The following is a 13946-nucleotide window of genomic DNA, read 5'->3' on the forward strand; positions in this document are numbered from 1 at the left end:
TGCAGAAAGATAAAATGTAGTCACATACAATAAAAACCAAAGGCTAAGAATAATAAAGAATCATATTATTTTGAGGTCAAAGCAGGGAAACATTAAATTTTTGGGAGGGGGGATTCCAGTCAAGGGAGAAAAGCAATTTACATATGTATGTAGTATTATTTAAATGTAGTGAAGTTAAAACTAAAATAAAAGCCAAAAAAATCCACCTTAAAATATTTTTAAGATTTAAAAAGACTGTCATTGTACATAATCTTTTTCTCTTTCCTCTAGTTTCTGTTTACCTGAATAAATCTAGATTTACAGAGTAATCCAAATAAATTAATTTGGCCTGGAGAAAAAGAAGCAGTGGAATTCCTATAATTAGCTACAAAAGTAGGAGACCAAAGTAAACAGTTAACTAAATGAACTACCACACAAGTAGTAAAAAGCCTATGACATCTTTTAACATCCTCTCTGCACAAAAATTCTTTGTTCTTGTGTAGAAAAAAACTACCAGTCATTCCGATTTAACACACTATGCAAAAATAAAAAAATAGATAATAAATTCTACTCTACAAACCATGCTCCCTGTGTAATCCTTAATGAAGTTCATGAATCAGGAACTTTAAGAACGACCCATGAAATCCTTGTCCTAGAAATATTTAATATTAAATTTTACCCATGACCACGAAGAAGAGATTTTATACCTCATATAAATCATAGCCCTCGGATTCCTGTCTTTCATATGGGCGAATGATGCCATCTTCATGGATGAAACGAGGGGGACGGAGCCTGGACACTTCCTCGGTTGATTCTGCGGCCCTGTATAGGGCAGCAGAATAAATATAAGAAAATATATGAGAATCTTTCAAAATTATAAATAGAAATACATATGTATATTAAATTCTGTACATTTCATATGATATCAGCACTTGATAAAAACAGTAATTTTAAATAATGTGCCCATTATAATGTGGCAAGTCTTTTTTAAAACCAAGTCTGAAAAAAAAAAAAAAATAAAAAAAAAAAAAATAAAACCAAGTCTGTCAGACTCCAAGTTTCCCCACCTTTCCTTGGAGAAAAGAAAATAACAAAATAACAAAGGCAGGGACTAGATTGTCCACTCTGTATAGGCAGCTAGCACAGGGCCTGGCATGTAGTAGGTACCAATCAACATTTGTTGAACAAAAGAGAAAGTGAACCGTAAAAGCTGTCTCTTCTTACTCCTTTCTGGTGGCACCCCACCTTGTGATCCATCATAGTTTTCACTTAGACCTCCACATCCTGAAGAACAGGCAGTGTTTAACTCGTTTATATATTCCTAGCAACCATAAGCACACAGACACATACCTTGCACACAGTACGCATACTTAATTACCTCTGAATTCCTTGAAAGGTGCTGCTAGCCATATCTATGATTCCACCAGTTGGACGAGCCACAGCACCCACAAGCCCCTTTCCAATTCCTTTAAAGAATCCAGCAGCTCCTTCCTTTTTGGCACCTTTATAGAACCAGGATAATGAGTGTATAAAGATATTTTATAATAAGCAAGTTTGAACTCAACAAAAGCCTGAGTCAAATACTGAACTGTTTTACTCAGGACGCTTCTAAATTTTGGCTTTCTAAAGAAGTTAAATCTAATCCTAACCCATAAAAACCAGTGGTCTTCAAAATGTGTTAAAAACATAAATTATTAGGCCACACCCTAGACCTACTGAATCAGAAACCCCAGGAAATAGGTCCTAGCAATCAATGTTTTAACATGTCCTCCAGGTCATCCTGAGTTATGCTCATGTTTTACAACCTTCGATTCTTAAAAAAATGACCAGAAATTTTTCTCTTTATGTCTACCATCAGGAGATTTTCCAAGCAGTGTACTTTTTTAAAAATATAAGAACTTTACTGAATCTTATAGTTCACATATCATATAATTCACCCACTGAAGTATACAAATTAAATGTTTTTGGTACATTATTAGCATTGTGCAACCATCACCACAATCATTTTTAGAAAATGTGTATCATCTCAAAAAGAAACCCCATGACCATTGGGATCATTCTCTACTTCCTTCAACCCATCTTCACCTGATCCTGTGCAATTTAACTCCTTCCTCCCTGCCCTCCAGACCAAGGCAACCACTAGTCTACTTTCTATCTCTATGGATTAGCCTATTCTGAACATTTCCTACAACTGGAATCAAACAATATGTGGTCTCTGTGACCAGCTTTTTTCACCTAGCAATATGTTTTCAAGGTGCATCCATCCTGTACTTGTATCAGTACTTGATTTCTTTTTACAGCTGGATACTATCCCATTGTAAAGGTATACCACATTTTGCTTAATTGTGCATTAACTGGAAGTCATTTAGGCTGCTAACACATTCTGGCTATTACGTTCTGTGAAAATTTATATATAAGTTTTTGAGTGAACATATGGTTTTGATTCCCTTGGGTATATACCTAGAAGTGGAGTTGTTGTCAGACACATAAAGTGTATGTTTATATCCAAGTATACCAGCACCATTTGTTGAAAAGGTTATTTTTCATGGAATTATCTTGGCACCCTTGTTGACAACAACTGACCACAATTGTAAGGGTTTATTTCTGGAATCTCAAGTCTATTCCACTGATTTATATGTCCATACATATGCCAGTAACACATTATCTTAGGTACTATAGCTTTATGATAAGTTTTTAATTTTTTTTTTATTTATTTGTGATAGTCACAGAGAGAGAGAGAGAGAGAGGCAGAGACATAGGCAGAGGGAGAAGCAGGCTCCATGCACCGGGAGCCCGATGTGGGATTCGATCCCGGGTCTCCAGAATCGCGCCCTGGGCCAAAGGCAGGCGCCAAACCGCTGCGCCACCCAGGGATCCCTATGATAAGTTTTTAAATTGGATACTGTAAATTCTCCAACTTTGTTCTTTTTCAAGATTGTTGTAGTCTATTTGGAGTCATTTGATTTCCCATATACACTTTGGAATCAGCTTATCAATTTCTGTAAAAAAGCCAACTGGGGTTTTGATTAAAGCACTTTTTAAAGAGGGTTAAAAAAACGAATCAGTTGCTATTCAGGACCTAAAGGAACCTAGTTTAACTATCGTCCTGCTGAAAATTACATTCAAAATCTGAATCAGAGTCTATTACTTCATAGACTCTACTTTCTGAGGAAAGTACATTCATTAAAAAACAATTTAAGACTATGAACATAAAATTAGAAATTCTCTCAATCAAATAACTAGTAGCAATAACATTATGTTTATTACATATCAACTTTTTAGACTTTGTACACAAATGAAACATTCTCAACCTACCTTCCACAGGTTTTGTTATTATCCCAGTTACTCCACCAACAACTCCCTGAAAAATATCAATCATAAACCTGAATGGAAGGTGCTTAATCTTATGCCAACCACTAGAGGTCTCTACATACATACTAGAAATAATTTTTTTAAAGAATGAGGACTTACTTGATAATGTGAACAACATATACTTAAGTGAGCACTATGATTTTTTAAATATTATACAATAGAAAATTTTAAATAAAAGAATCTTATAGAAGTAAAATTTTATGATAGAAAGAATAGGAAAGCAAGTGAAAATATTCTACATCTGGATCTGGCACCAATTAGCTATGTAACCACTGATTCAACCTCTTTAAGTCTCAGTTTCCATACCAGTAAAATGAATGAGTTGAGCCAAATAATCCCTAAGATCCAATGATAAATTTTAGTGAAATAAATTTGTAATTTAGTGTAAGTGTGGAAAACTGAAAATAAAGGGTCCCGTGAAGAATCCCAAATAGCCTGATAAGTAAAGCACTTTTATACAACATTATACGTCACTGGTACAAACACAGAAATTATAGTTCCTGAAATTGTTTCCAAAATTAAAATAGTAATACATTTATACATTCTTAATACTTGTCAAATAATGGTAGTAAATAAGACCACCTATATATTATACAAATGCACAGAAAGAGAACTGAAGTATATATACTGTTGAGAAGATGAGAAATTTCTGGGAAGAGGTGAGGGTGATCAAATAGTACTTTATAGCTTTATCTAAAATATTTCCATTATTTATTAAAAGCAGAACTTACAAATTCTTATAATTACTTGTAAGAGAATATTCATATATTACTTGTGTAATTTTTAAAGTGCTGAAAAACAATGGAAGGCAGTTCCTGGTTTATGAATGCTTAGTTAGTATACCTTCCCCTCTACAGAAATGGTCAACTGATAATGATCTGAACAACTCCTCCTCCCTCTAGTTACCATGATTTACCGTATTTCTCTCTGCTTTGCCTCTCTGCCTTCCAGAAGAATGCTAACCAGCCATCATTACAGAGTTCTCACTCCAGCCCAAGTGCCAAACTAAGTCTGGGATTGGGGGATAGATGTGACAGTGATATCGGGGAAGGAGAGCATACAAGGGAACAGAAAAGCCCACAACTTATCACTCCTGCTCCTGACAGACCTTTACTCATAAGTAATATTCCAAGTTTCAAAGAAACCAGCTAAAGTACATATTCTAAAGTGTTCATCAAAGTTCAGGGTTTCTTGAATATCCAGTATAAGAGACTTACACGTAGGAAGCCCTTTCCTCCTCTGGCCAGGCTATCTCCAAAATCTTTAGGTTGTCGACCCATCTCTTCTCTTCTTTTTTGCTGATATTCCTTGTCCATTGTAATTGCTGCCAAACCTTTTCCAACAGAACCGGTGATGCGGGATACAACTCCTGCTGCACCACCTATTAGAAGACCCAGAGAAATAAATCACATTATTTCTTTAAAAACCCAGTGTGGCTCGGCAGTTAAGCAGCTGCCTTTGGCTCAGGGCGTGATCCTGGGGTCCTGGGATTGAGTTCCCCATTAGGCTACCTGTGTGGAGCCTGCTTCTCCCTCTGCCTATGTCTCTGCCTCTCTCTGTGTCTCTCATGAATAAATAAATAAAATCTTAAAAAAATAAATAAAGAGCATTACCACAGTACACAGCACCCCTTGCTTTAAACAGGTGCTTCAGATTCTGTCTCATATACAAACATACAGAAATGTATTTTACATTTTCCATTTACCAAGAAGAGGAATAAAACTAAAGTACATTGATTCTCCAAAATTTTTCTGTAAACCTAAAATTGTTCTAAAAAATATTGTATTTTAAAAAATCACACTGATTCAACACTACAAAGAAATATAAACAAATCTAGGAGTCTATATTATTTTTCATTTAAGAACAAGGGTAGGATTTACATCAACATGGATGGAACCAGAGGGTATTATGCTGAGTGAAATATGTCAACTGGAGAAAGACAATTATCTTACGGCTTCACTCATATGTGGAATATAAGAAATAGTGAAATGGACCATAATGGAAGGGGGAAAACTGAGTGGGGGAAAATCAGAGAGGAAGACAAATCATGAGAGACCTCTAACTCTGGGAAATAAACAAAGGGTTGCAGAAGGAGAGGTGGGTGGAGAGATGGGGTTACTGGGTAAACCCAGTATATGCCCTCCTTGATGGGCATATAATGAGATGAGCACTGGGTGTTATACTATACGATGGCAAATTGAATTTAAATTAAAAAAAAAAGAAAACTAGAATCCACATTATGCTTATAAAAAAAAAAAGAACAAGGGCAGGTACATATGTTATAAAACGGATTATTAGAAAACTGATCACTATTTAAAGATTTTGTTTGTTTATTTGTAAGAGACACAGAGAAAGGACACAGAGACAGATGCAGGTTCTCTGTGAGAAGCCTGATCCAGAACTCGATTCTAGGACTCTGGGATCATGACCCAAGCCAAAGGCAGACACTCAACCATTGAGCCACCCAGGTGTCCCTATTTTTTTTTTTTTTTTTTTTTTTAATTTTATGGGCAGCCCCGGTGGCTCAGCAGTTTAGCGCCAGGGCGTGATCCTGGAGACCCGGGATCGAGTCCCAGGTCAGACTCCCTGCATAGAGCCTGCTTCTCCCTCTGCCTGTGCCTCTCTCTCTCTCTCTCTCTCTGGGTCTTTCATGATTAAATAAATAAAATCTTAAAAAAAAGAATGAAGTCTTCTTTTTTTTAAATTTTTATTTATTTATGATAGTCACACACACAGAGAGAGAGAGAGAGAGGCAGAGACATAGGCAGAGGGAGAAGCAGGTTCCATGCACCGGGAACCTGATGTGGGATTCGATCCTGGGTCTCCAGGATCGCGCCCTGGGCCAAAGGCAGGCGCTAAACCGCTGCACCACCCAGGGATCCCCCTTTTTTTTTTAATTTTTATTTATTTATGATAGTCACACAGAAGAGAGAGAGGCAGAGACATAGGCAGAGGGAGAGAAGTCTTCTTATAAAAAAAAAAAAAAAGATTTTATTTATTCATTCATGAGAGACCCAGAGAGAGAGGCAGAGATGTAGGCAGAGATGTAAGCAGGCTCCCTGTGGGGAGCTCAATGTGGGACTTGATCCCGGAACTCCAGGATCATGCTCTGAACTAAACGCTCAACTGTTGAGCCACCCAGGCATTCCGGTGCCCCTATTTTTGGTAAACCCTGCATTTTAGATAATTGTAGTAAAAAGTACATATATTTATACACATAAATATGTGATACATACCTACAGTATGTCCAAAGAGACTTCTTACTCCAATCACTAACCCCTCAGCAAATTCTTCAGGGCCTTGAACAGCACCCTGGTCAAAAAAAAAAAAAAAAAAAAGGTTACTATTTAAAATAAATTTAAAACTTTTAATCTAGTACTTTAGGGTTTCCAGGAAGATACAGAATCTGTGAAGATCCACAAACACTGTGCTTTAACAGTTTTCACACTGTAACTCAAATACGGACAGCAGATCTATATGCTCTCAGGAAACTCTTGTGAGATGATAAAAACTGGATAGGAATAAATTATGGCTTTAGTCATAATCTGAAGTTGGACTCCCAGTATCAAGTCCCATCAGACTGCTGAAGCCAGCTGCCCTGGTAACAAGCATGAGAGCCCACAGAGTCTTGTTCTCCCAAGTGTTCTGTTTTGTCCTGCTAAAACTCTCCCTACTTTGAGCTCCTGAATCCCTTAAGTGTAAGTGAACAGGTTACAGGAAAGTCTAAATACAAAACATCATCTTTCATATTCCAGGAGTCCTTCCCACAGCAGTGAAATAGCCTTAAAATGGTGTTAATCAACCTATCATTCCTCCTTACAACTACATGAAATCCTGGAAAACTTGGGCATGTTTTATCACTCAGACACTAGACATGCTCGATTACTTCTACAACAATCTTTCAATGTCATCTCAAGCAATTTTAAATAAAATATGATATTAATGTATTTCTGTTATTTGAACATTATTCAATTCTCAGATACAATTAAAATATAAATTATCAGTCATTAAAAAAACAGAATATCATTTTCTGTACCTATACTTAAATAAAAGGTCAATACCTGGAAAGGTTCATAGAATAAAGCTTCAACTCCTTCAGACAGACCTCTAATTAATCCAAATGGGTTTCCAAGCACATCTAAGCCCAATACCAGGACATACATCTGTTTCAAGAACTAAAGAGGAAAAAAAAATATATTAAGTCCTTTACTCCTGCTGTAGCTGTAAGAAATAGTAACATGATGCTTTGGGAAGAAAGGAGAATATTGGCTACATTAGGTTGTTAAAGGAAATCTATACAGAACAACCATGACTACATCCATTAATTGATTTCACTATGTGCCAGTCATTAAACTAGTATAGGTTCAAGGCAGTCTGCCAGTTAGCAGCTATGTAACCTTGGACAGGTCTACAGGCCTTAGTCTCCTCATATAAAAAATGAGAGGTGGATTACATGGACCTTGCATGGCTGAGAACACATATTAAATGAATATCTAACTCAATAATAATTATTTATTTTGGTTATTCTAATAGTTACTATCACTATTACTATGAAACTAGATGGGGAAATAATTAATAACCAAAACAAAACACAAATGAAAACATATCCTTATTTGAACACGTAATAACCATAATGTCTATGTACACTGTAGGAGAAAAGACCTTCCAGCAGAGGAAGGAAAGAAGAATGTCACCCTGGAGTTCCATGGTACAGCAATGGTACCCTAAAACAACTACTATGCCTCTGCATACAATTCAAATCATAGAGTAACTGAGGCATGGCAAAGAGCTTGGCCTAGAATTCTTCTCCTGACTCTACCAGATTATGCTTAGAAACTGTAGACATTAACAAAATAAGTGTGATGCCTCCTACATTAGTATTCTTTTCCAAAGTGGTAAATGTATAATTGCAAAGGGAAAAAGTTAAGAAAACTACAAAGTAATGAGACTGCAAATTGAGGTAAATTAGATAAACAATATTGCACAGTGTGCCGTCACATACAGATGTTTTGTTTGATATTTTATGAAGTATATTCCTTGTGAACTACTATGATAGGCAGTTACCTGTTCAGTGTAATGTCTAACAACACTCCACATAAGCTGATCTCTCTTGTAAAACTGATACCGAATTTCGTAATAAGCAAGTCTGGGAGGATAAAGAAAGAGTCAAAGGCATGATGATTACATTCTGAAAGAAAGAGACTTAAAATTTCAATGATAAATTAGTCACTGCTAATTCTTTCACAGTTCGATTTGTACATATGCCAGGTACAATTTATGTTTGAGATCTTAATATTATGGTAACAAAATTACTGTAAAAACAGTGCACTCTCATACAAGTCTCTCATAAATACATAAAGAGTAAAAAGGCTGAAAAACTCAACCATAATCTCTTTATACAGTGGATTTTTTAGGCATTTTTTTCTTGTCATTTCCCACTTTGAATTCTTTCTTTTCTATCCAATTCAAAAATATTTAAGACATTTTGCATGCATTTTTACATTCAATATTGTGAATATGTATTCCTCTAGGTTATTCAAAACTCTATGTAGCCATTTTTAATGGATGCATAGCATTCTGTCATGTGGAAGTGTCATAACAATTCTACTACTGTCAGACATTTCCAAATCTTGACAATAATAATTAACACTGCCATATGTAAATTTTGTATATAACTCTTTGGTTGCATTTCAAGATTTTTTTTTCTTACTGAATTCTCAATAAAAGAATTACTGAGTGAAAACCACAAAAACATATCTCTTTCCATTCATACAAATAGTTTTTTTTTTTTTTAAAAAAAAAGCTCTCATTTGTTAGAACCAACTGTCTCTAGTTTTAGGATTATTCATATTTTGAAACCTTTGATAATTTTCTTTAATTTTCATATAATATATGATAAATGCTAAAGCAGAGTATTTCAAATATCTATCAGCCACTGTATCTTCCCTTTTGCAAATTATCTCTTACTGTCTGTTGGCAATTATGGCACTGGAATCTTTAGGTTTGCTTTATCGAAGTTTAATATTAGGACTATTAATCTTCTGTTATACTTGCCATTATATTTTCCCAGTTCATTTTCTAATTGTTTCCACTGATTTTGTTATAAAAGTGTTTAATTTTTATGTAGTCAAATCTACCTTTTATTTTCCACTGCAGATTTTCCCATTGCTCTTAAGCTGAGAATATTTCCTCTACTCAGAGATTTGACAACAATTAACCTGGATAATTTCCTTAGTCTTTTTCATTTGTATTTTATATTTACCCTTGCATTCTGATGAAAGTTGATAGTATATGAGCAGGTAGAAATGATACAAATGGGTTTTTCTTTCTCCAAGGCAAGATATTGTTCCAATATCATTGCTGGATATTCAATTCAATAAACATTCATTGAATTTACATGTGTCTAGCACACATATAAATGTTGCAAAGAGTTACTTTCTATAGTCTCCCATACTGAAATCTCACCATACGGCTACTTATCTCTAAATATGTGTTTTAAAACACCGTCAATTTATAAGCTACTACTAAAATATTTCCTTTTATTCTACATTCACGTTTTATCAACATATGAAAAATTGAAGAAAAAATAAAACTCTTCATGAGTAAAACAAGCGTATGTAAAAAGCATGATTAAGAAAGAGGCTAAACTTTAAGTACAGTGAGAATGATCATTTCCTAAGCTAACATTCTAGCCCAAATGGGAAGAATTAATATCTAGAAACAAACTTGGTACAAAATCCTCCCCATCTTCTTAAACATAAATCTTACTTGAATATTAGGTCATCCACATCAGTCAGCGTAGCACCTATGCTTTTCAATAGCAGATTGACAGAATGAATTGCAATCATTTCCTGTTTTTCTTTGTCTGACTCTTCACTTCCAGTACCCAACGACAGACTCAAGTGCAACTAAAAGAAAAAGAATGTTCAATAAATAAAAGTTAAAAACAAAAACAAAAATTAATATACATAGGAACAAAATCTTACAGACACAAATAGATGTCATATCTTCCAGAGTCCTAAAGAAAGCTGTTATTGTTATTCTACACACTACACAGGGTAACTCACTAATATCTGATTCTCATATTTGCTTTTTGATAAAATACAAATTAGTATGTTCCAAAGAGCTAAAATTTTATCTAAAGTGTATAAATACCATTGTGTTTATATGGAATGGCTCAAAACACTTTACAAAAATAGTATAATCATTTGAAAAAGAAAACCACGTCAACTGGCACACAAAACATGTCTACTGGTTAAAATAATAAATAATCATGTATTTTCATCCAATTAAGGTAAATAATTCATGGAAATAATTAACAATAACAATTATATTATAATTATACAATAATAATTGGTAGCAACAACATGACAGTTATGGCAACAATTAGCAAGTTGCTAAATAAATTTTAAAAGAGTAATAAGGTTTTCAGCTTCCACAGACTCCTTCAACTCATACTTAGACATGAGATTTTCACATTCCCATTTAGTTTCTTCTACCTTGTGCTATATCATCAATAGTGCAATAGTGGCAAAAGACACAGGCAGAAGATAGTTCTATCTGTGCAAATAAAGCAGATGACTCTTCCTTTCTTATTCTGCATTTTACCTAACCAATGTAGAGCTCAACAGAAGAGACTTGGGGTAAAACTAGGAAAGCCTGGTTGTTGGGTTTTATTTTGTTTTTTTTAATGTGGACTTCTGTCCATCTGCAGAATCAGTGTCCAGATCCAGGAAATGTAAGCTTAGGTGGACAGAGGTCCAGCCTTTCCCTAAGGCAAAGTCACCATGGAATAAGGAAACAATAATGGCTCATGATCTTAATGATTCAACTTCATGGCGTAACTTCCAATGTGTGAATCATGAATTATAAATCGATAAATCATGAATTGATAAATTAACCATTTTTAACATTCCCCTCAGATTTTATGTTCCATAAAGTCATTTCATACCTTCTGGAGCAACTTTCATAGTAGGCATTCAGTAAATATTTGTTGAAAATATTGTTCAATCTCATAACTGATTTTCACTTAATAATGAAAAAGAAATTGTGTATAATCTACCACATAAAATGATTACCAATTTTAAACCTAACACAATAAATGTCTAATAGTACCAAACTAGTACATCAATTTAAAATAATAATTCAATTCCATTTTATTAATTAATTTACTTAGCTGAAAGGATTGGTGTATGCAATTGAAAATAATGTGCTGTAAACAGTTTTTGAGAATGTAAAGGATCATCAATATTTTAGAGTTACTTAATTGTAAATCTGGCCCATTACACAAGTTTAGAGCGTTATGGTTGATAGCATTTGTGAATTTACTAAAGCAGTCACCTCTTCCTATAAAACCTAAAAAGAACAACAAAAGGAGAAAAGGAAATGGGTTCATAAAGTACAAAATCAGGCAAGTGAAAGGTATCCAATTTTCCACTCCCTTAGTTACAATCAAATTTTGGAAGGGTGAAAAACACCACATCAACAGTATAATACCTACTTCAGCGTTTTCACATTCTGGTTAGGGCACCCATTATAGCTTTCTGTTTAGACAGTGATAGTAGTTACAAAGTGCAACCAAAACATTAAATGTTGGTGAGCACTTCTTCGCTTAATTAAGAAATGCTTTTGTCAGCTCCTTCCTTGAATAAAGGGGTTATTAATTCAAGACTAGAGAACATGCTCTGATGGTTTCTCTGTGGGAATTATGGTTGTACATATGTTACAGAGAATTGTCTTAATTATTTCAATTAATCAAACAAAATTCCCACTAAATATTTGATACAACAAATTAATAACACACATTTGTACACAAAGCCCTTAAAAATCTTACAGAAATTCTACGCTGTTTTCAAAACAATATTACAACAAACCTTAACAGGAGAAATATGGAAGTGTTCAAAGAAACTAAGAACTGACATATCAGTCATTGAAGTCTCCATTAATTCTGTGTTTAGAGCATCAATATCGTGTTGGATTAACTTTGTCTGAAAAAAATGAAATCAAGAATTTCTATTTTAATTTTTTTCTCTAGTTAAAGAATGGCTCATTTAATTTTTTTTAGTTTATCATTTTCCCAAGAAATAAAAATTGTTACCCGTTTTCTTTCAGCTTCAGGGTCAGTTGCTGGGGTAAACAGTGTGATAATAGCTCCTAGAAACCCCTGATCAACTTTCAAGGCCATTTCCTGAATGAGGACCATAAAGTACCTAAGGAAAAAAAGTTGTTAAAGATGGAAAAGGATTTCTATCAAACTTTGCAATTTTCAATGTTAAAACTTTGATTTTGGCCACAAGTCACAATAAGATCTCACTCTTAAAAAGTATTATGTTATTAACAAGATCAAGCATCCTTAACTGAGTTGTTTTTTTCCACTAGAGATAAGGTTTCACTAAAGGTAGTACTGTTATCTTGAAACTTAGCATTTAAAGTCTCAAATCCCATATTTGTTATGTTATAGGAGAGACAAATGCAATTAGATGATATAGCATATATTATTCCATTTTTAAGGTACATAGTAATCACTTTCAAGAGCACATTTCACAAATACATCATTTATATTTCACTGGCTATTTTATATTCTAATTGGAATTACAAACAGGAAAAGTGGTTAAGGAATTTTACACTTTAAAATATAGAGGGGCTATTATTAAATTAAGTTTCAACACAGAAAATTACTTGATCAAAAGTGGATTCGTACATTCAGGCAGAATGTAAGTTTTAGATGAAAGTCAGCCTCACAAGAGTGAAATTTATTTTCAAAATAGATTCTCATTTTAAATTCCTTTAGATTAATAGGGGAATTTTTACTTACTTGAACTGTAGTACTTTGCTGTATTCATTAAATCTTGTGATGACACTCACATCAATGAAAGGTTTGGGCTCTAAAAAAGAAAGAAAACAACAAAAACCAAGAGAAAAATATCAAGCTTTATACTAGATTAACATAATGTCTATTTAATTTTTAAATTGGAATATCTCAATCTTTTTTTTTTCTTTCTTTTTTTTTTTTACCTGAATCCAAAGCAATAGATTTTGGAGGAGCCACAGGATGAAATACAACAGGAAACATTGTACCTGGTAACTGATTATCAACCTTAAAAAAAGAAAGAATGAAAGAATGAAAGAAAGAAAGAAAAAAAAGAAAGAAAGAACTTTTAGTTTTATAGAGAATATTATAGAAGAGGCTGCTAATTTCATCATAATTAAATATCTGCATTGTATATGTGGTACTATGAGAAGTTTCACGTTAGATAAAAAATTCATACATATCTCAGCAAGGGTAAGCTTTTACATAAAGGAATATTTAATATCCTCATAAATGCATTAATACTGTGCAACATATACACTATTAATCAAAATATTTGTGCCTATGGATCATGTGAGATTTTTGACAGCTTATAATTTATAAAATGTAAGTGGAGATTGGACATGAAATTAGAAAGAAGAAAAAGGATAAACATGTCCTAAATAATATTTAGTAGTTAAAAAGAAGGAAGCAAGAAGGGAGCAATCAAGCAAAGAGACAAAAACATTCTCCAATTTAAGCCCAGCTCATTCATGTATAGAATGATAAGAAAATCTTATTTTGGGGG

General features: G+C 33.8%; 1 protein-coding gene across 5 annotated transcripts in view; it reads right to left on the reverse strand.

Moving 5' to 3' along the window:
• The window catches only part of VPS13C (vacuolar protein sorting 13 homolog C), a 168828-nt gene that overhangs the window by 15491 nt on the left and 139391 nt on the right, over positions 1-13946 (reverse strand). For all 5 annotated transcript variants that reach the window (XR_012022719.1, XR_012022721.1, XM_072808964.1 and 2 more), the window contains 12 exons: positions 13366-13447; positions 13166-13235; positions 12449-12560; positions 12225-12338; positions 10120-10259; positions 8416-8497; positions 7413-7526; positions 6588-6663; positions 4569-4732; positions 3295-3340; positions 1358-1481; positions 687-801 (listed from right to left, as the gene is read on the reverse strand). Coding sequence is in view for 3 of the 5 variants with exons in the window: in XM_072808964.1 (XP_072665065.1) it covers positions 687-801; positions 1358-1481; positions 3295-3340; positions 4569-4732; positions 6588-6663; positions 7413-7526; positions 8416-8497; positions 10120-10259; positions 12225-12338; positions 12449-12560; positions 13166-13235; positions 13366-13447 (1239 nt within the window). In the remaining 2 variants the exon portion in view is untranslated. The remainder of the gene's footprint in view (positions 1-686; positions 802-1357; positions 1482-3294; positions 3341-4568; positions 4733-6587; positions 6664-7412; positions 7527-8415; positions 8498-10119; positions 10260-12224; positions 12339-12448; positions 12561-13165; positions 13236-13365; positions 13448-13946) is intronic.

The sequence above is a fragment of the Canis lupus genome, chromosome 32 (genome assembly GCF_048164855.1).
Source record: "Canis lupus baileyi chromosome 32, mCanLup2.hap1, whole genome shotgun sequence".
Classification (NCBI taxonomy): domain Eukaryota; kingdom Metazoa; phylum Chordata; class Mammalia; order Carnivora; family Canidae; genus Canis; species Canis lupus.